Source organism: Notechis scutatus, chromosome 5, assembly GCF_049901735.1.
Source record: "Notechis scutatus isolate UNSWTSFEM ecotype Mainland chromosome 5, rNotScu1.2, whole genome shotgun sequence".
Classification (NCBI taxonomy): Eukaryota; Metazoa; Chordata; class Lepidosauria; order Squamata; family Elapidae; genus Notechis; species Notechis scutatus.
This window is the reverse complement of record NC_142013.1, coordinates 81,077,450-81,100,275: the sequence shown is the minus strand read 5'-3', so window position 1 is coordinate 81,100,275 and position 22,826 is coordinate 81,077,450. Positions and strand designations below refer to the sequence as shown.

At 37.3% G+C, this 22,826-nt stretch overlaps 1 protein-coding gene across 1 annotated transcript in view; it reads right to left on the bottom strand.

Moving 5' to 3' along the window:
* The window catches only part of TMEM131 (transmembrane protein 131), a 96,996-nt gene that overhangs the window by 4,967 nt on the left and 69,203 nt on the right, over positions 1 to 22,826 (bottom strand). Inside the window, exons 19-37 of the mRNA XM_087967134.1 lie at positions 22,002 to 22,088; positions 20,265 to 20,417; positions 19,707 to 19,782; positions 19,496 to 19,613; positions 18,404 to 18,542; positions 18,207 to 18,316; positions 17,685 to 17,751; positions 16,998 to 17,149; positions 15,135 to 15,277; positions 14,726 to 14,912; positions 11,327 to 11,512; positions 10,621 to 10,779; positions 9,265 to 9,857; positions 5,240 to 5,415; positions 3,222 to 3,346; positions 2,692 to 2,813; positions 2,389 to 2,547; positions 651 to 810; positions 13 to 134 (exon numbers count right to left, since the gene is read on the bottom strand). Coding sequence (XP_087823260.1) covers positions 13 to 134; positions 651 to 810; positions 2,389 to 2,547; positions 2,692 to 2,813; positions 3,222 to 3,346; positions 5,240 to 5,415; positions 9,265 to 9,857; positions 10,621 to 10,779; positions 11,327 to 11,512; positions 14,726 to 14,912; positions 15,135 to 15,277; positions 16,998 to 17,149; positions 17,685 to 17,751; positions 18,207 to 18,316; positions 18,404 to 18,542; positions 19,496 to 19,613; positions 19,707 to 19,782; positions 20,265 to 20,417; positions 22,002 to 22,088 — 3,034 coding nt within the window. The remainder of the gene's footprint in view (positions 1 to 12; positions 135 to 650; positions 811 to 2,388; positions 2,548 to 2,691; positions 2,814 to 3,221; positions 3,347 to 5,239; positions 5,416 to 9,264; positions 9,858 to 10,620; positions 10,780 to 11,326; positions 11,513 to 14,725; positions 14,913 to 15,134; positions 15,278 to 16,997; positions 17,150 to 17,684; positions 17,752 to 18,206; positions 18,317 to 18,403; positions 18,543 to 19,495; positions 19,614 to 19,706; positions 19,783 to 20,264; positions 20,418 to 22,001; positions 22,089 to 22,826) is intronic.

The following is a 22,826-nucleotide window of genomic DNA, read 5'->3' as shown; positions in this document are numbered from 1 at the left end:
TTTCTGTGTTACCTGGGCTTTTATCATAACCAGCAGCTACAGCAGCAAAAGTAGGATTTCCATTCCTGCCAGGCAGAGAGGCTGCCTTTGTCACCTTATGCTTGCCACCGCTAAGTAGTTTGCTTTTCGAGTCTCTACAAAGGGTGGAAAGACATTTATTATTCCTTATAATGTACTAATATGGGAATTCGTAGTGACAATTTATATCCTGAATAGAGAGCAAAACAATACGAACTGTTAATATGATTATAAAAGCTAACTATTACAAGTACAGGCAGTCCTTGTTTATTGACAGGAATTGGGACTGCTGCTAAATGACACGGGTAAGGCGCAATATCACATACCAGAGCAGTTTTGGCACTCCTAGTATAGGGTATTGTCATCCAAATCCACGCCTTTCATATTTTCTGTTAATTAACGGTTACTAACTCTTGTCAAATTATTTAGAAATCTGGCTTGATTGCTGAGAATGTAAATATATCTCAATCTTCTATAGAAATTTATCTTAAAAGAATCTCTGAATGAATTGCTTCATACATTTGGAAAAGAAGATAAATTTTCAGAACTTTCAGCCACAAAGAAAAGGCATACACTAAAATGTATTTGACAAGGGTACAAAACTCTCGTGTTTAGTTTTTATCTGAACATACTTGCAGTTGTTCACAATACTGCTGTAACTATTCCGTGTGGCATAGGCCAATGACGCAGGTGGTGGAGATGGAGAGGCAGATGTTGGTGAGGTCTGTCTTTGCTTCAGAAAAGCATCTGCATTAATTGTTTGCAGAGACAACTTATAAAGGTTGTCAGAAGCTGGAATAAGAACACAACTGTTAAAGTCCCTCACATTCATTTTCCTAACAAACATTTAGTAGAGCACCAAAGTCAGCGTCCTTTAAGCCAGATAGATATACTACTTAAAATTGCATGCTGTTCAAGACAAACTAAGGAGGACAGTGAAGCCCAATACATCTAATTTGCAAAAAAAGTTTCAAACTCCCAACAACCTCCCCTCTATTTTTATAATAGCTTTTCCTAAGACAGTTCAGGGTGGTGGTGGTTAAAAAAGATACATTGAAAGATACTCTTTCAATGTATCTTAGTTTCAATGTATCTTACTAAAGGACTGTGTGAATACCCTTTTACATTCATTTTAAAGAAAAATCTGTCTGAATATTGAGATATAAAGTGCTAATTGTGTTGTGCTAATTTAAAAGTTTGGGCATTTTAGCAATTTTCCTTATTCAGTGAAAAACTGAAATGGGTGTTGGTCTGGAACTGCAGAAAAGAAATTCCAATTATTTCTTCCACTAACAAAAGAATGAAAGTCTGATTTCTGAGCTTCAGAAATTCTGCCAAGCTCTCACTGCAGAAGAGTTTACTAAAGAGATGAGGCAAGGTTTGAAAAACAGTATTTCTCATGTAAGTACCTTTTGTGTCAAATTAGACAACCCTGTGACTCCCAGAGAAAAGCAGTGTGAATGGGAACAACTTCCTGCCAGCTCCTCCATTGACTTTGCTTGCAGGAAGCTGGCAGGGAGCATTGGAAATCACAATCATGTGACCATGGAAATACTGCAATGGTCACAATCTTGCAAATAAAATTAGTCTAGGTATTCTGGAAATTTCAATTCTGCTGAAGTAATGAGTTCCAGATGTTTATACATTTTTGAAGAGTGGATTTTAGGCACCTCGATTAAAAAAACTGCAGCAGTGTAATGCACAGTTTAGCTTGAGGGTACAAACAGATAAGCACAATGAGAATTTTAGAAGTATGTAGATAACCTTCAAAATAGGTAGGTTTCACTTCAACTTTCCCTATATTGTTTTGTTGAGCAAAAAAAAAAAGAATTCTATTTGAAAAAATAATTAGGCTGTATCATCATAAAGCTGAACTGACACATGGTAAAAATAAAATGGAAAATATCCATTTAAAAAAAACAACCTGAAACAAAAAGTAGTATTTTGGAAAGTTTTGCTGTATTGTTATAGACTGGTTACAGTCTTGCAGAAATGTAACCTGAAATATTTGGTTGTTCTGTGCTTTAAATGAAACAAAATCCAGAGGGATTCTGTAGGGATTTTACAAGGCTGGGGAGATACCTCCTCTTCCTCCACATGGCCTTTGTGCTGACTCAGCCAGACCCTGAACTTTCCTCCCCTCAACTATCACCATTGATGGTCCCCCTGCAGGATATTAAGAGAAACCCGCAGGATTCTTCTTGTTCTAATTTTTAATCCATCCAGCTCCTTGAAAAGAATTCTATTTTCATTTATACCAGCCCTTTTTATGCAGGTCAAAACTAATATAGCACGTATTTTTCAATTTGAACGTAAGCCAGTTAAAACCAACCGCTTTGGGTACAAAATGTTTGCATGTCCATGACTTACAGCTGCCTTCTTTGTGAATTGGTACTGAATCCCACTCTGGTGGTGGTGAATCTTTTTCTCCTTCTGAACTGCTGGTATTGCCTAATTCTTGACCAGAGGCACTAGAGAAAAACTTTGCTAATGATGATGGCCTGCTATCCATCATTTTCATGCTTGTACCTACAGAGAAATAAAAAATAAGCTATAATTACTAAGATAGAAACTTCTTTAGCCTCACGTGTAAGGTCAATAAAGAATAAAAGAGAACTGAAGCCCATTTCAAATTATTTCAAAAATCCCTATTTAAGTAGTGTTAAACCATACCTTTCATTTTCTGGAAGTTTCTTGATTTGAATCCATTTGTGCATGTATGCGGAGCAGATAGCTTTGATGAAAAGTTTTTGTGCTGTTTACTTTCCAGTGATGAACATGATCCCTCGAAGGAACTAAAGCAAAATTACAAAAACACACACACACAAAGTCTTTGCAACAGACTGACTGGTGAAAAAAAATATTATGTTCCTAAAATGCAGAACAGATTATCTGCTTCTCTCATCTTAATCAATATGATATTCTTAGATGTAATTGTTGTAAGACCAGAAAACTGTTTCCATTTTATTTACAGAAAGACTTCTGTTGAGCAAAATTCTTCATTTATTATAATTCTCCTTTTCTCAGTTTGTATTAGAAACTTGTTTCACATTTTCCAGAGCCTCCCTAGCATAGAAGATATCACATCAATATTCACTGATTTATTTTTCTAAATCATGTAACAATTGAGACCAAGGGCCATATCATTTCCCATATACTGAATGTAAAACTATTTGGATTATACTATGATGGTATGTAGTTACCTTGGCTTTAAATCTGTTGGAGTATCCTTCTTGCTCATTGATAATTTTTTGCTTTTCTGCTTTACATGTATTTCATTTTCCTGTTTCTCTGGTATCAACTGTTTTCCCTTTTGCTTTTCTGGCTCCTGAAAGTAGAAATGGCATGATTGAAACCTTTAAATATATTCAAGTTGTGAATTAGGTTCTAGAAGGCAGCAAAAATCAAGAACATGGGGTGGGGGTGGGGGCATAATCTCAGATTGACAGAAGCGAAGTTCAAAAGTAATGTTAGAAAGTATTATTTCAAAAAAAAATAGTAGTGGAAGATTGGAACCAAGTTCCACTGGAGGTAGTGGGTCAATAATTAGTAACTGAGCTTAAACATGCTTGATACATGTCTATCATCTGACAAAATTAAAAATAAAATAAAAATTAAGAAAATATAAAATATTTAAAAATAATAAATAAATTAAAAAGGAAAAAACAAATTTAAAGGGCAGACTTGATGGGACTATTACTGTGTTTCCTTGAGAATAAGACCCGGTCTTATATTTTTTTGGACTCCAAAATAAGGGCTTATTTTTGGGAAAACACAATTTCAGGGCGATCAGCCTGGCTGGACGCCCCACTCCGGCACGTGCACAAGAGGTGGCAAGCACGCTGGGACTGATGGTATCCGGCAGCAACTGGAGACCGCCGGTCCCTTGCTAGGTGCATTCTGGGGCTGCACAGCCTGCAGAGGAGTTGATTTTCTGTCCAAGCAGCAGATGGAGGGAGAGGCTCTGCGATGCAGACATGCCACACGGGCTGCGGGAAAGCCAAGAGTCGGTGGGCTGGAGTGGGAGAGCCCTGCGGGAGGCTTGTCTTCACATGGTGGCACTGGCAGCAGAGGGAGGCATAAGTGTGGGTTGGCAGGCAGGTGATCCCACAGCGCCGCGCAGGCAAGCTGAGAAACACAAAGAAAGCTTCCTGCAGCTGCGTGCCCACTCTGGCCCACTGAGTCTTGGCTTTTCTGCGGCACATCCAGATTGCATGCTGCTTGGACAGGGAATCAACTCAGCTCTGCTGCAGCTGCTGTTGGACACCATCAGCCCGTGTGTGCTTGCCACCTCCTGTGCTGGCCATGCCCACCCCCCTTCACCAGGGTTTATTTTTGGGGTAGGGCTTATATTAGGCACATACTTAAAAATTGGGCTAGGGCTTATTTTTGGAGAAACATGGTAGCTCTTTTTATGCCATCAGTTTTCTATGTTTCTAAATCAAAAATACAAGAAAATTTTAATTGGTTTTCATATTTTTTAAAGGAAATAATTTTATTATACATCAATTTTTTTCTCCAGGCCATTTCAGAAAAATAACCACATACTTATTAAACATTATGAATTGAACTTATATGACTTCATTCTCTTCTTATCTAAGAAGTTGGATTAATATAATTCTACCCTCCAGAAAGAGCCTTTTAATCATATAATCTAGTTTTTCAGTCTAAAATTAGCATTTAGAAATTTGAAACCTGCTTATATCTGATTTCTGAGTATTCTTCTTAAAATCTATTTCAAACTTTAAACCACTTGGACAGATTTTTAATTAAATAATCACTTTTCTATAATGCTATACCTTATAGCTATGGATGGTTTGTCCACAGAACATGCTGTATCTCTCTAAAAACTCTGGATATTTACTGTTGCCTACACTGTCAATTGGCCCTAATCCCACTCTAGCAGTGGTAAAACTATTTTTCCTTCCAAACGGATGGTTTTGTAAATTAACTGTGAATCAGGACACAGGAAGGAACTTTGCTAAAGGTTCAGCACTAGATTGCCTCATATTTTAACACCATAAAATATAGCAACTACAGATGGAAGAGGACCACCATATCAAATAATATATCTGCTTGTTTATTTCTGAAACAGATTAATATAAAACTTAAAAACTGCAGTGATGTTGATAATTTAAAAAAAAAATCTACTGAAGGCATTGAATAGACAAGATTCTATTTTAAAAATACTATCCAAGCTATTCCTATTAAAATTCTGTACCTCTTTCAGAACAGCTTCTGTATCTGGATTTGACGTTTCTGTTGTGGTTGAAGAACTGTCATCATCTGCTAGAGCATCTCTTAATTCATCCTCTTGTTGCCTACCCTTTCCCCTGTGTTCCTTGTCTTCACGCTTCTTTGGGGGCTTAGATTTTCGCTGAAATGGTTTTCCTTTCCCTAGGATGATAAAGGTAGTTACATTGTTTCAAAATTTATTAAATGTCACAGACCAACATTCTTTATAAAACATTAAACAAACAGATGTCAAACTAAAATAGTAACGGAATTTGTCTTGGTGCAAATGCAGTATACATAAAAGAAAAGATACATTCGTCAAGAGTCAAGAATCATAAGATACAACACTTAATGATAGTCATACGGTAATGTTAGTTAGCCCTAACATTAAATTTTAAAATAGATAGCAAGGAAGCCAAACCTTGAGCTGTAACTTTATGAATAAAATAATTTAGTGATAAAAACTATGTCAGGCAGGGATACCATGGAAATAAAGAACCTGAAACATGGTTATATCATGTGGGATTTGAATGCACTCTCTTGTATTTCTCTTTATATTTACAATTTTTAATGATCAATGGCTTGGTTTGAATTTTGTGTGCCATCCAGAGTCATATATATGAGATGGCTATATAAATTTTGTAAATAAATAAATTTCACCAAAATTTTGATTTTCAGGTTAACTGTATCCTGACACCTCAAAGTTGCTTTAACTTAACCAAAATCAATAAAAATGTTACTCTAAAATTCTACCAACAAGCAAATCCAACCATAACATGAAAATAATAGTTTATGTTAAAATTATTGGTAAATACTGTATTTTATTGATTTTATGCCATTATTATTATGTTGTTTTCGACTCCTAGTGACCACATAGATAGACTTTCTCCATGATAATCTATTCCTATCCTGTTCTTTCCAGTGTCCCAATGGAATGTCCATCACCACCTTGCTGTTGGACATCCTCTTCTTCCCTTCCCTTCCACTCGTCCTGCATTAGAACCTTTTCTAGGTTCTAGAGAGCTGTGTCTTTGCATAATGTCTCCAAAGTACAAGAATTTGAGCCTGGTCATTTGTGCCTTTAGTGAGAGTTTTGGATTAATTTGAATTATCAAATTTCAAAGGTGCAAATACTCTTCCTATTCTGCTTCTTTTAAAGTCCAACTTTTGTTTCGTATCATAATCTCCCGGGTCATTTACCCACCAATCCACACATTCCAGTAGCCAAACATCTAAGTCACTTTGATGACTCAGTGACTATCACCATCTCCATGATCTGATGTTTCACTTTGAATGGGATTTTAGGATAATGCCAAGATATTTCTGCTAGATAACTATTCCAGGGTTGTGTATCTAATGCTTTAGTCTGAAATCCCTCTGGAACAAAGAATAAAAATGGGTGATGGTAGGCCATGCATGTGAAGTAAAGTTTACTTGTCAGCCATATGAACTGATTAGCTCTATTTCTGCATATTAGGGACTTAAAGTAGGAAAGTCCCATTTGTAGGTAAAGAATATATGGAGCAGGTCTGTCCCAAATATGTAAACTAACTTTGGAACAATTACACTCAGTTTGCAAAAGTAGCCGGGAGTGAATTGAATAAGATTTTAATACACAGAGAGATTTTTCATGGAAGTTCAAATGCGCTAAGAAGGATTGTAGCTAGGAAGAAAAATGGCACAAAGGCAGCTGGCAGATAACCAGTTTTAGAGTGAACGGAAGCCGGGGGGGGGCAGAGGGCGAGAGGCCGGCCCAGACAACAGGGGGGGGGGGGGGGGGGGGGGGGGGGGGGGGGGGGGGGGGGGGGGGGGGGGGGGGGGGGGGGGGGGGGGGGGGGGGGGGGGGGGGGGGGGGGGGGGGGGGGGGGGGGGGGGGGGGGGGGGGGGGGGGGGGGGGGGGGGGGGGGGGGGGGGGGGGGGGGGGGGGGGGGGGGGGGGGGGGGGGGGGGGGGGGGGGGGGGGGGGGGGGGGGGGGGGGGGGCGGGGGGAGGAGTGGCGAGAAGTCTTTAAGTTTTAGGACCTGAAAAAAATATCAAGGATGAATTGAAGACCTCTGGGTCCATTTTTGGGTGGAGCGATCAATGTCCCTGGAGAGGGACAATTTCCAGAGGAGAGGTCCCAAGAAGACCCAATTAGAAAATCAACATTGTGCTACCCACAGAAGTTTGATAGTTAAGTTTTGTTTACAACCCTTAAGCTAAGAATGGGATGATTTTTGAAGATAAGGGGGGGGGGGGGGGGGGGGGGGGGGGGGGGGGGGGGGGGGGGGGGGGGGGGGGGGGGGGGGGGGGGGGGGGGGGGGGGGGGGGGGGGGGGGGGGGGGGGGGGGGGGGGGGGGGGGGGGGGGGGGGGGGGGGGGGGGGGGGGGGGGGGGGGGGGGGGGGGGGGGGGGGGGGGGGGGGGGGGGGGGGGGGGGGGGGGGGGGGGGGGGGGGGGGGGGGGGGGGGGGGGGGGGGGGGGGCGGGGGCGGGGGGGGGGGGGGGGGGGGGGGGGGGGGGGGGGGGGGGGGGGGGGGGGGGGGGGGGGGGGGGGGGGGGTTTTTGGGGGGGGTTTGGTAACCTGGGTTTAAGATAAATACACTGGTCCCCTGAAGAAGACCACAACTTTGCAGGCAATGTTGAAAAGCAGAGCAATTAAAATCATAAATGACTTGTTTCCTTTACTACATTCCAAACTTTTAATGGCAAACATGCAGGGCAGAGTAGTGCAGAACAGAACAGGGTTAAGGCAGGGCAACATAGGTGTTAACTGCATGCAGTTTATAGAGTTACCAAGATATAAAAACCAGGTTCAGAAGTATTTATCTTCCAATGTTACAAATATAAAGGAGAAAACTGGACTGATTTAGAAAAAGAATCTTGTGTGCTATGCTTTCTCTCTTTAGAATACCTACATTCTCCCCTGACAATGCAAATAAAAAGTATTATAATGGAAAGCACATTCTCTAGATTTCTCAGGCTGGGGAAAAATGGCCCTATCCTTGAGGCAAACAAAAAAAGACCTACGGGCAATGTATTTTGATGGACAATACGGTAATACTGTAGTTTCAAAACCTTGTACAGTGTTGACCCTTTGATCTGTAGTGTATCCAAAAATCATGGAGAAAATGTGTGTGTATGTGTGTTCAAGCAATCATTTGTGTATGCTCACATTTTTTTAAAGCTTGAAAACACATCACTAAAGTTTGTTTTGGTTCCCGGGATTCTTCTGCAGAGAGACACATGTACACATATTAAAAATGTCAGACCAGCTGCCAAATTCTTCTTGACCTCTAAAAACAATTCTGGCCCATTTCCAAAGTATGCAACAGGGAATATGCATTCCCTAAAGATAGTGGAAATACAGAAGAAAGTGGTTCGCTTGCTTCCCCGTCCCTCCCCGTTATGGAAGGAGTATAAGCAGCTACCATTGCAAGTTATTGCTTCTTCCATCATCTTCCTTATCTGGCAATATTTCTCCAAATCACCAATACAGAGATACAGGCAGTTCTCAATTTTCAACCATTTGAAGTTACAACGGCAATGAAAAAAGTGACATGACCATTTTTCACGACTGCTGTAGCATCCCCATGGTCATGTGATCCAAATCCAAGTGCTTGGCAACAGGTTCATATCTATAATGGTCTGGGGGTCATGAGATCACCTTTTGTGACCTTCTGAGAATCACAATCAATGGGGAAGCCAGATTCACTTAACAACTGTTTTATTAACTTCACAACTGCAGTGATTTACTTAATAAGTGTGGCATGAAAGGTCGAAAAATGGGGCAAAAGCTCACTGTTGCTTAGCAACATAAATTTTGGGGTTCAATTGTGGTCATAAGTCAAGAATTACCTGTACATTAGTGGTTGCTGACTCGGATCAGTAAACCTTGTACTGTGCTTGCTCGTAAAGAAGAAATGCATGATACAGGCTTGTTTTGTTTAGAAATATTTTCTTTCAACAACCCAATTTAACTTTATATACTTACTTTTATACTACTTAAAAGTACAGTTAATCAATAATTTATTACCTTTATTTTTTGCTACTGGAGAGGGTGGTTGTTCTGTAAATACCTCTGGAGAAGGTGACTCTGGGTGATCAAAGTCTTTATCCATGGTTTCCATTAGAGTGGCAATATCAGAATCTTCCGAACTATGCCTTGTTTTGTTAGCACATTCTGAATGTGAAGGTGTAGGATGCTGCATTTGTGACGAGGAATTTTCATTCTGCTGCTCTTGCTGCTGAGATACCACTGGTAGCTCCGGTAAATGTTGATCTAGTAAAACTGATGCATGCTGCTGGTTTGATTGCAAATTTTGTTTTGTACTTCTAGATTTCCTGCCTGCTGCATGACTTTGAGTTGCAGCATTAGAATCCAAGCAGACAGAACCTGCTCTGTTCATAGACTGTGTAAAACCTGCGTGCACAGAAGTTCTGTTTGCAATATTAGAACTGTTTTTAAATCTCATATTATCAACTTCAACTGAATTTCTATTGCTGTGTAGATTCACTGATGAGTTACACTGCTTATGACTTCCTGCACTCGATCGTGATGAGGAATTTCCTGGTCCATAGATTCCTCTGGAAGAGCTGTGATTTGACTCTGATCCAAGGGGATTCAAGCTGAAATAAAAATAACCGCCTTTAAATCACACAATGCAAATATTTAAAATATGGGGATCAACCTACTTACTAAAATGCATGAGATGTTAATGACTAGGTATTAAATTTAATTTTAATGCAGTGAAGACATATGTGGAATTAATGCTTAATTTAGATCTTAAAGCTCAATATATTAAATAAGTTTCCATTCCGTAATCACTGCTAGCCCCTTTTAAGATTCCATTCCATTTCATGTACACATTTTCTATATAACAGTTTCATCATATATTATCCTTAGAATTCTATAAATAACTAAAGGCTGGTCTCATGCATCACTTATAATATAGTCAAGAATATGATAGAATCATACCAAAGGATCTGTGTATTAGGATAACGATAAAGCTGTTCATTATTAATTATTTTTGCATTTTGATTTAATTTCTACTTTTATTGCTACAAAATATAAGGTTTATACCACGGATTTATGAATTGGACATACATCCAGGATTAAAATAATATTTAACATTGTTTTCCTTAAAATTGATAATCCAATTTTGGGAAAGTAATGTATTAATTGGCATTTATTAGGCAAGATAATATAACCTAAACAACACATTTGTGATTGTTTAGTGATTTTTGCCAAGTGATTTTCAGTTCCATAATTATTCTTTATGTACACAGATTTGCTCAAATATTGCAAGTCCAGGCCAAATCCATTCTGAGGGCAACATACATTAATGAAACTGTCACTTTGAAAGCATTAAATTTCCAAGTAAAGCCATACTTTCCATCAGATGAAATTCCAAGTATTCTCCTGAGATCAAATGGCCTTCCCATATCAAAGGGAGGATTGGATGCTTCAAAGGAAAGGCGCCTTCTAAATGGTTCCCAAATTCCTTGAGCTTCTAAATAGGCTGTTCCAATTACCAAAAGGAAGAGCACACTGCGAGAGAATTGTAAGTGCTTTTATTATTTTGATACTTAAAAATCAAAAGATACAATGGTAGTCCATTTGTACAGATACTAATTATAAAATTTCTTGATTTACTAAACTATAAGCTATACAAAATAATCTTAAATATTGATTCAGCCAATAAGACAGGATTTGTTTTAATTTTTCCTGCTTCAATTTATAAAAAAATAGATAAATGGCAACCAGTGCAAGTATTTCAGAGCAATCCTTTTATGACTGATCGCAACATTCCAGTCACTTGATTACGATTTGTGATTTCCCAGTCAGTTTCCAACCAATACACAATTGGGGAAGCTGGATTCACTTAACAACAATGTGATCACTTAATGACCATGATAGTAAAATGGTTGTAAAATTGGGTCTGGTTACATGATGATTCAACTTATTACCACATTTACTTATGATGGAAATTCTGGTCCCAACTGCATAGGTTGAGGACAATCTGCATGAAGACTTATTTTCTTAACAAGTAGAGAACCACTAATAAACAAAATACTAAAAAAAAGATGCTTAATACCTCATTATTCCTGAGACTACTATGTACAGCGCCAACTCCCAATTTGGTCTTGGCAAAGCTTCTGCACAAGTTGCTAACATATGATAGGGCAGAGATGCATTTAATACAAATATAAATTCTGAGCCTCCTGCTGTAGTTAGTTTCAGTTCACGAATGACTCTGGAAGTAGTGAAATCTGGTGTAAACCTGTTGGAATAAAGAAAGACTTTCTACTTATCCAGGTTATATCATGTCAAACTCAAGGCCTGCGGGCCGAATTTAGCCCCTGGGATGCTTAGATCTGGTCCATGAGGCCACCCTGGAAACAGCAAACAACTGGCCCTTGGTGCCTCTGCCAGTGAAAACAGAGCTCAGGAGGGCCGTGCATGGCCTTCCCAAGCTCCATTTTCTCTGGCAGAGCACTCAGGCCACCATAAACACTCCCAATATGAGTGATGTTGAGCTGGCTATGCCCATCCGGTCGACCAAGGTCAAACACAATCCTGATGCAGCCCTCAATGAAAATGAGTTTGAAACCCCTGATTTACAACAATAACAAAAAAACAATTTTGCACATTCAAATTAAGTTAGAGCCATTCTAAAAGTCAATGACATTTTTGATAGTCCAACAATAACCAATGTGATAACTTCTGTCAATTCTTGTTAAAACCACCATGCAACAATTTTGAAAAGGTGAAGCATGTGAATGTTTTATTTTAAATAGGAGAAAATCCTTTCACATTTGGGCCCTGCTTGAATTTTGCTTTATTTCTTTCACTATGCAATCATGCCATTTTTTATTATGAAACATTTTGGGTGTACATGGCAAGGTATATATAAGTAAAATAACATGGGAGCGTACAAAACTATTGAAAAATGTAAGAAACTTAACAGAACATCCACTATAATTTGTTCCTGTCCCAACTGTAGATAAAGGAAAGGAACAGTGAGGATATGTCTAACGAACTTTCTATAATCCACAAGGCTCATGGATATTTAGGCTATTTAAGAATAGGCTATCCTCTATCTTGGTCTGAGATAGAATACTGAGTCCAAGATTGCTACGTTCTGTCATGCACATACAGTATCCAAAAAGACCCCAGAGTAAGGCATTATGACACATGAACCCATTATGGACTAATCTGTAAATGAAGACTCAGTTATCCAGGCCAAAAGTATCTAAAAAGTTAAATCATGGCAACTGGGCCAAAGTTTATTAAACTGAGACATTTCATTATTCATCGATTTATTTTGGATGAGTAATGAAACATCTTAATTTATTAAACTGGTCCAATTGTCATGATTTAACTTTTTTATAACTTTTGGCCTGGATGATTGAGTCTTTATTTATATATTGCATTTCATTTTGGAGAGAAACCTCTTGCAGTCAGTTTGGAGGAGTTAGTACTTTCCAACAGCTCTCTGTCTCTATGCCTAATCAAAAATTTTCATTTTGACTGAAGAAGTTACTTGAATGAGTAATGAAACATCTCAGTTCAATAAACTTTGGCCCAGTTGCCATGATTTAACCTTTTGTAGATATTCTGGAATAGTCAAATAAAAATCACATCAGAGTGTGATTTCTATTTAATGTTCTTTTGGACAAGGACTCGAAAATAATTTCTCACATCACTTAGATTTCTGTTACCATTTGTATGAATCGCCACTTAGGTTTGCAACTTTCTATAATACTATTTTATTTGGATTTATTTTAGTATCTTTGTTCATATTTATTTTTGGAATCTATTATACATTTTTCTGTTAAACATATATTTATAGAAGGATGTAATACTTCTTTTATTAGATATTTTGCTTGTATCTGGCCTTAGGGCTGTAATAAATTTGATGTGATTTGACTCTGGAGTACCGTATTTGCCGGCGTATAAGACGACCCGGCGTATAAGGCGACCCCCACCACCACCGGAAACGCCTCCAGAAATCCCGGGGCTGCAGCGGCAGGGCAGAGTGCCAGGGCCGTGGGAAGAGCAGGAAGGCTGCAGCCTCGGGCGGAGCGAGGCGGCGGGATGAAGCGGAGCGGCGCAGGATCCAGGAAGCCAGAGGCGCCCGCTGCGATCCAACAAGCATCCAAAGCCGGCAGTGGATATACCGGCGTATAAGACGACCCCCCCACTTGGAGGCATGTTTTTCGGGGCAAAAAAGTCGTCTTATACGCCGGCAAATATGGTAGTTGGTTATTAAAAATGTTATACAGCCTACAAAAACAGGAAGGAATCAGGGCTTTTAGTATGGACCCCTATGCTATTCCAGTGAAACACAAATACTTTAGTACTGGATGCAGATGCAGCAAACCTAAAAAGGGGACAAGGATGCAATTTCTTTATATAGGGTTGTAAGAATTAGAAATATGCATGATTGGATTCAGCATGTGATGGTAAGTGGTGATAAGGTCAGTGAAGTAATTAGGATGAAATCTTTGAGGCAATGAGCTGGAACTAAGAACAATAGTGCACATAGAAGCAGGATTCCATGAAAATAATTACTTTCTAGGAAGTCGTTTTCGAGGATTTATCTTATATTTCTCCTGTTTCCTAGAGCATTTTGCTTGCCTCCTAGTATTTTCTCCCAGCTTTACCAACATTCTTTGCCCTTTTTAAGTGCTTTCTGGCTAAGCTGACAAGACATTATTCTTGGCCAAGTTCCTGGGAAGATAATTTAGGGGATGGAACATTACTTGTCCTAACCGACATCCTATTTTCTGCTGATCTACACATAGATTTCTTTATGTAATAAAAGGTAGCGATGTACAAAGCATTTTATTCCTGAAATGTTCCATGTATGGATCAGCTGCTTTGTTCTAGATAAGAACTGAAATGGAGTTCAACCTGGGAAGAAAGGATTAGAGGGACGAGGGAAGACTGGGGAAAAAGACCCAAGAAATTTCCTTGGCAACTACGTTTATGTACATTAGCAGCAAAGGTTTACGGCCACACAGACCAGTGCACTAGCAGCAGCTGCAAACGAAAAGCCTGGGAGAGACTGAGGGAAGACAACAATGATATAGAATCCAGAGGGATGGGCAGGCCAGTCAGACAGATCTGTTGGGATGCTAGAGGAGTCTGTGGAAGTGAGGAGGAGAAACTGGGGAGAAGTAGGGGCAGGCCATGCAAAAGAAGAGGGAAGGAATGAGTGATGGGCACTAGCTTTGCCCTACATCCCCTGGATTTTGTTACAAGCTGAAACATTGCAGGTTTTATTTGTGTTGAAGGGCAGCCAATCTAAAATGGTGCGGCAGAACACCCGGTATACAGCAAGTTCATTTCAGGTCTGAAGCAAAATGTATGTCTGGATTTGTGTAAATCCCTGGTAAAGAGATTATTTATAAGCAAAACAAAGAACACATACTTTAGGGTAATCCTGTAAACTGAAATTGATGCCAGTATTCAGCACAAGAACACTTACAATATGACAATGTCTTTAGAGGCATTGGCACTTAGTGCAAACTCTTGGCAATTGACTATTTTAAATCCATATCCTTCACATAAATATCCACTGATTTCCATGGACTTTATGTTAAGTTGAAGTTGTCCTGTATTTTCCACTTTGAATGTTCTTTTCAGAGTAAAATTTGGCTCCTTTAACTTTGTTTCTGTAAGAAAGAGAACAAAATAGTTAATATTATAATGCATAAGTTGTTTCATAAAAAAGATATGTCTATATCTGTTTTCTTTATTTTTTAATAAAAACATCATTGGGCGTTGTTTCACTTAGTCTTTTTTTTAAAAGAGAAAAACGTAATAGTTTATTGACTATCTTTCTTGAGCACTTTTTCATGGAATGGAATGGTTTAACTCGTAATTAAAATACTCACTTTCTGTACAATCTTTTAGTAATGCTTCAGTGATTTTGAATCTCAATGAACTGGCTACTCCGGGTGCTTTTCCTGCAATCTTCATGCTTTCTGTTGTTCCTTGTCCTTTAACCATTACAACATCTATTACTGTTAAATTATTTCTACAAAACAAAAGCAATAGAATCATTATAAAATTAACCACATAACAATGTTTAATTATTTTAAAGCTATTCCACAATTTTGATTTCAATCAGAATACAGCAGGGACCTTGGAGGTCTTCTAGTCCAATTCCCTGCTCAAGACCCTATACCAGGGCTGTCAAACTCATGTCCCATGGGTCGGATGCGTCATTTGCTGGCCACACCCACACCCGGTTTAGTGAAGGGAAAAAAAGTTGTGATGTGTCACGTGATGACGTGAGTTTGGCACTCCTACCCTATACCATTTCAGACTGGCTGTCCAGTCTCTTCTTAAACACCTCCAGTGATGAAGCACCTACAACTTCTGAAGGCAGGCTGTTCCACTAGTTAATTGTTCTTACTGTTAGGCAGTTTCTCCTTAATTCCAGGTTGCTTCTCTCCTTGATTAGTTTCCATCCATTGTTTCTTGTCTTGCTTTCTAGTGCTTTGGTAGTAATATTTCACATGTTTTTGATTCTATGCCTCTAACCTAACCCTAACCCTTGTAAGGACTGTATTAGCTTTTTTGGCTGCTGTCGCATGCTGCTGGCTCATGTTTAAGTGATTGTCCACTAGGATTCCAAGGTCCCTCCCAAATTATTAGTTTTTGAATTACGATGGCAGTTGTGCCTGGGATTTCACTAATGTTCAGCAATGTGATCATATAGTGAAAAATTACGTGATCACATTGCTTAGTGATGGCAATCCCGGCAGTCCTGGCTACCATTATAACCCTAGGACCATGCGGATCATTAAGCAGGAACAGAGTCCCAGACAAGCAAGTTGGAGAGTTCACAGGAGCCACAGGAATGCCACAGAAAAGCACACTGGAGTATGGATGGGTACTCAGGAGTGCTGCAGGACGTGCCATGGGCAGACGCTGCAGAAAGCAACAGGCAAAAAAGCAGAGGGAACAAATGCAATTTTGAATTTCCTACTGGCTTCCCTATTGACTTTGCTTGTGGAAAACTGGCAAGGAACACTGGAAATTGCAGTCATGTGACCACAGCTCACCGCAATGTCATAATTGCAAGCCAGGTACCGGGTTTCTAAGTCACAAATACATGATTGTTCTGCTGGCTGGATCTCTGAGGACTGGTTGTAAGCACCCCTCATTCAACATTGTTGCACAACATTGTTTGAACGATCACTGAAGTGGTAGTAAGCATATGACTATCTGCCTACAACACTAATTAACGGTTAATTTAACACTAGACAGGACAGAACCTAAGTGAATTAAATTTAAGCCCATTGCAGGCTAGTTGCTTTCTATGGTGTTCTGACTGCCTCATTGAGCAAATAAATGTGTCAACTGGACAAAGAGAGAGCCATGATTGCTTATCATTGGATCAAATGTTAAAATGCAGCTGTGTCTCTTCACGCAAATATGTCTTAGCTTAAATGCAATCTTAGCTAATCATCTTTCCTCTAATGCAAAGTATTTATGAAAAAGAAGTATATAATTGATTTGATAGCATCTATCTATTTATCTATCAATCAGTCAATATGTACATTAAAGATATTTTAGGAGAACAAGCTCTATAAGTTGGATCAGGTATATATACAATACTTGTAACAAAACAAAACCTAATTTCTTATATAACTACAAAGTAATTGCAAGTTATCTTGAATAATATAAAAAGTGTAGTCAAAATTCAGAAGTAATATTTGTGTTAATTATATTCAGAAAACATACTGTACCTGATAATTATTAGGGATGAAACAGTTTTATTAAGGATTGGAGTGAATTTTATTTTAACAGATTTTCTCTCACCAGGTTTTAAAATTACATTTAAAACTGACTGGCGAGACAATCCTTCTATAAATCCCGTGGAGCTCTGCAATGTCTGACCCTTTGAAAAGAGAATAAAATTCAGAAGTTAAGAGAATTGTATAAAATGCACCGTATATTAGAAATCTTAAGTTTCAATACATAAAAAGCAAATCCATACATTTAGGTAAATACATGACAGTCCCAATGACCAAAGCACACTTTGTAGATGTGAATAATCAGATAGAATTCAATATTATTTTTGGTTTGTCACTGGCTTCTTCCAGCAGCAAGACTAATTTTGACATCAGATTTATATTTTTTTTAAAAAAATAAAATCTCTTTTGATTTCTGAGAGATGTATAGAACATGACATCAATACAGTGATTTAGCAGAACAGAAATTTTGTTTTGTAAACTTGTTGGGCAACTTAAGACAGCAGGCAGAGGAATGGGTCCATGTTTCAAGAGCTGCTCATTCTGTTTTGGGATATTCATTAAACGTGTAGTGGAAATACAATTTGAACCAGGAATTCTAAATATATAGTTCTTATTTTTAATTACTATATTATACCGAAATTGACATCTGAAGAAAATCAAGAAGTGAGGGTTACTTACACAATTTCTAGAAACTTGAAATTCTAATGTCTTCAAATTGATGTCTCCCATCTTACTTAAATTAAATCTAAAAGAAAAATATTTCATTTAGCTGCATTTATCTATTTAGAAAAATATAAATTTATTTGAAGAAATAAGCCCTTTGAAAAGATATATTAAAATATATACATTTGAATAGTATTCTAAGTTAATTACACTCTATATTCAGTAAAACTGTGAAATATTTTTGCTTAAAGAAGCTTGTTTCAAAGTTGCAGGTGAAGCTTGTTTCAAAGTTGCAGGTGCAGCTGCAATCAAAGATCCATCCCTTTTTATGCATATACAATGCATATCAAGCAGAAGCAGGGCTTTGATCCCATGGTCACCCCTCTCATTTTGAAACCAGTGACCATCACTAAGGATTGTTATGCATCAATCAGACAGAAAAACACACAAGGAACTTACAATTAAAGTATAAATGACATCAAGGCAATAGAGCATACAGTTAATCTCCTTATCAACCCTGTTAATATCAACCCTTACCTGTCAAGTAGCTTATCTATAAAGACTGATGGATTAGAGTATAGCGCTATGGGAAGAAGCTGAGCAAAAACGGGAACATCTGCAGGATTTTCTAGAACAACTTCTTCTACCTAATGGAACAAATTTAGATTCAGATTTATTGTATAAAAGAGATAAAAAATATTAAGCTTTACTCTATTAACAATGCCAAGACTTACAGATGAACCATTTGTATTGGTAAGTGAAAAATCCAATTGGTGCTGTGAACCAAGTAAAGAGGGCCAAGCCAATTCTGCTGTGATTTTGGATGTCACAGCCTTTTGAAGATCTGTGTCCACTTCAAATACAGCACTCAGCCTAGACATTAAAAAACGTTGAACAAACAAAAAATAACAGTAGTTCATGGAATTCGTGTACTAGAAAAACCATAATTTCACAATTCTGCATTACACTTTTGATTTAAAAAAGGATTATATTTGATTAAAATATATTATCAACTCTAGTTATAGAAATATAATCACACAAAGGAGAAGAAATATAATACTGAGAAATACATAAAACATTTTCTATGGTAAAATGATGAAATAATTCGATATATAATTGGCATATGTCCCTCTCTGAAGAATAGGGGAGTTTAAAAATGTGAAAAATAAATGAAAATAAATAAATGTGGAAATTAGAAGATTTGTTTAAAATGGCTACTGGGCATAGAGTTAAGCTATTGCTCACACATTTAATGAATGGAACCATTATTAGTAAAGGTCTCTATTAGTGACACATGCTTCTACAGTATGGAATCAGAGAGTTTATGAACCACAATATGGCTAAATAGAAGCATTCACAAGATGCTAAAATCAACTATCTGATGAACACAAACTCTCATTCTCTGAACTGTTTAAAAGACTAATAGAATCAGAATTGTGCCTTTGTACATGTGCACATTTCTGTGTGTCAAAAAGATCAAGACAGCAAGTATGAATATACAATCAAAACCCCACCTATTTTTTTGCATTAAGCACTCATTTATAAAGGTGAAGCATTGTCGCTCACTTATTTCTATCTTGACTTGCGGCCTTCTCTATGGGCATGCCTAGTATAACTAAGGAAAAACACTTGTTACTGTTTAATCTGATAACCTCTTCAGCATATTTGTTGAATGGTTTATCTTAAGTTTCTAGTTTCTAAATTGATTCTTGTGATTTCATTCGAAACTAATTTCTTTTATGTTTCTTATTTGCTTAACACATATCATTTACAACATTTTAACAAGCAGTTAACTCAAATGTGACTATATTTTAAAATAAACTCACTGATTGTTTGAATAATCTCTTATCCCAATCCATTCTCTGAATAAATTATCATGCAACTCCCAATCTGAATCCCATGCATCTTCTTGCATTGATACACTGTGCTGTACTTTTGATTCAGCTAGGAAAAACAACAACAAACAATAAATGATTTAATCCAAAATGCCTTCAATAATAACAGCACTTTTAATAGTTTATATAAATTATTACTTACATTTACTCAGAAAAGGCAAACCTACGTAACAGTGGTTTCCACACTGTAAACCAGGATCAAAATAAATATTAGCTATCTGAAAAATATAAGCAAGATGGAAACACCCTCAATAACAACAACATATCTTGGGATAGCAAATATAAAATGTTTTAGTTACTCCCAATACCGGCAGAAAGCTACTTGAAATTATAAGGTAAAACTGAGAAATACTTCCCATTTGTATATCTGAGAAACCCAGAATTCAGTTAGTGGTTTTATATATGGAATAGGAGATTTCAAAGATGTGTGAGAGGGTTTGTAATCTACAGAAGCCCTGTTCTTACATGATCCCCAATAAATACACTCAAAGTATTCAGCCTTTTAACCAATGCAATAATGTCTTTCTTACTGATGCTAGTAAAGAGAGACAAAAAAACTCCCATATAGACAGAAAATTAAAGAAAAAAAAACACCACCCTTTCCTTTCCCTATCTCCCTTCATGCCTATAGCAGTCTTGATAAATGATGACAATTCCAAAGATAACTCTGTTCATATGAATCATATTCAAATGCTCAAACCTTTGATTTTTTCCCTGGTTCTAGATCTTCTTTGTTACTTCGTATTCTCTTGTAATAAAACCGAACATCTTCTGATAATGATCGGATCTGCTGTATTTTTACCTTCTGTGAGAAAGAATTCATAAGACTCAAACTTTGATGGACTGCCTTGCCCTAGAAGAAGAAATGTAAATGTTTTCCTTTTAATGCTTTTGTGCCCATGGTAATAACATTCTGACACATTTATTAAAGCAGACAAAACATTTAAATTGTTTGAAGTGTTCAGAGACCACTATAAAAACATTCTCTATAACATTTCATTTAGGCTATTTTAAACCACACCAGTTGAATGATTTTCTATATAGTAAATGATCACAACTTAAGAAATGCTTTAATGCAAATGTTTCAAAGTCTGCCAATTTATTAAAATGTTTAAGATTGAACTGTTCAGTCAGAAGATAATGAACTGTAAAAGTAGATAAACACTCAGAAAATCTTTCAATATTACAGCTAAGCTATTCTAATTACCCTGATTTATTGTGATGCACTCAACCTAACATTCATGAACATAAAAACACATGAAAAAATTAGGGTTGCAAAATCATAATTATTTATGGAAATGTGTGTAGGTACTTATATAAGGAATCCTTCGTAACTGGGCATACTAGCTGAGACAGTAGGAAGTTGCAACTCATCAACATTAAGAAGGCACAGGTTCATCACAAAGTCATAGAATGACTACATACGTGACAATTATATGACCACAGTACTTTTTATTTTTTGATCAATAAACCAAAAGATAACAAGTAAATAGAATAAAAACAATGACATACAACTAGTCACAAAGTAAAGTACTGACTTTTTGTCTGTTTTATATAAGATCTTCATCTAAGTTTAGGTGTATACTTTGTTGCTATATTGTATAAAATGAGTGAACTTCCAGAGTGCCTATATGCAAAAAATGAGCTATTATTTGTGGAAGAAATTGTTATTTCCTTTCTGTATATCTCTCCAAATACAGTATGTAATGGAGGCTCAGAAATCTTCCAGCAAAGACTCGACAAATACAAAGATGTTCAAGAAGTTAAATAAGGTAAGTTACTGATACAAAACTGAATTTAGCTTATTCTCTCTTTTCTCCATTTTACAAATTATTCTACAATGGAACTTTGACAACATCATTAAGAAAAATTCCGCTGTAATAGAATAAAAACAACAACTTGTCATACAAATGGCAGGTTCCCTTTCTGTTTAGCTCTGTGTGTGTGTGTGTGTGTGTGTGTGTCTGTATCTGTGTTTCCTATTGAACATGCATTGTACACATATTAAAATTCAAGTTTATAAATGCTACTCATGCAAAAATTAAAGTTGCAGAGCATAAGCATTTATATTTTTGAATGTGCAATAGCATGGGTATAAAAAGAAATTGTCTTTAATAAAAAATAAGGCCAAAAAAGTGGCCTTTAACAATAGATGCTTATTAAGTCAGAAATGTAATTGAAACATTTAATATTAGCTTCTTAGTGATTAGATAGATTCAGATACTCAGCCTACCTTTATAATTATGAGCAAGTTAGGAAAGCACTCCAAGTTTGCTAAAAAATTAAAACAATCCAATATCTAAATGCCTCATAGTGCAAAGCATTCAATGAATTCCTGCAGTATAGCACACCATTTATTTAGCAAAACTTTCCTCTAACCCATCACGAAAACCAAAAATGAAGAAGAATCTTTTGAAAATTCCAAATAAAAGCTTACTGGAAAAGAAGGTGGAAGCAGAATGTGTTTTGGAGAGCAAGTCAAGGAGCCTACAGCAATGACAGCCTTCACAGGAATTGTTAGAATCTATAGAAAAGAGAGGAAGAAATATAAATGTAATAATCTGAATCTTAGATTAATTTTTGTATCAACACATTTCCAATATTTTATGCACTATGCAACACACCAATATTTTATGCACTATGAAAATCTATGTTATAAAACATATGGATGCTTATGTTTATTTTAAAAACTGAATTAATATCCACCATTATTTTTAAAGATCCATGATCCCAGAATTGAAAATCAGAAAGAAGTTCATGATGCCGTCCTGTATCAGATTTGTGATTAAGAAGGTAGTGCTTTTAAAGAAATCAAACTGCCCCATGCTTTGCATTTTTTTGGTCTGGGTCACTTTTGTTATGGCCATTTAGCACTTTTCCTTTGTACTTGAATAAAGGAACAGAAATATCCAATTAATGTAACTTATTTTCAGAAAACAAACTTACAAAAAGAAGTAACGCTTCTGGTTTTGACATCCAAAAAGTTGTTCATACAGGCAGTTCTCAACTTATAACCAGAATTGGAACCAAAATGTCAGCCGCTGAACAACATAATCATTAAGCAAGATGCCCACCTAATTGCTTCACTCAACAACTGCAATTCTGGCGCTTCCAGTTACAGTCATTAAATGATATCCTAGAAGTGGAACTCAAATCCTTGCCACAGGTAGCCCTTTCACTCTCAAATGTTGCTGCAAATGTCCCGGCAAAGGATTTCATCTAATTTCTGTGCAAGTTTCATGTAGGATGTACAGCAGACTGC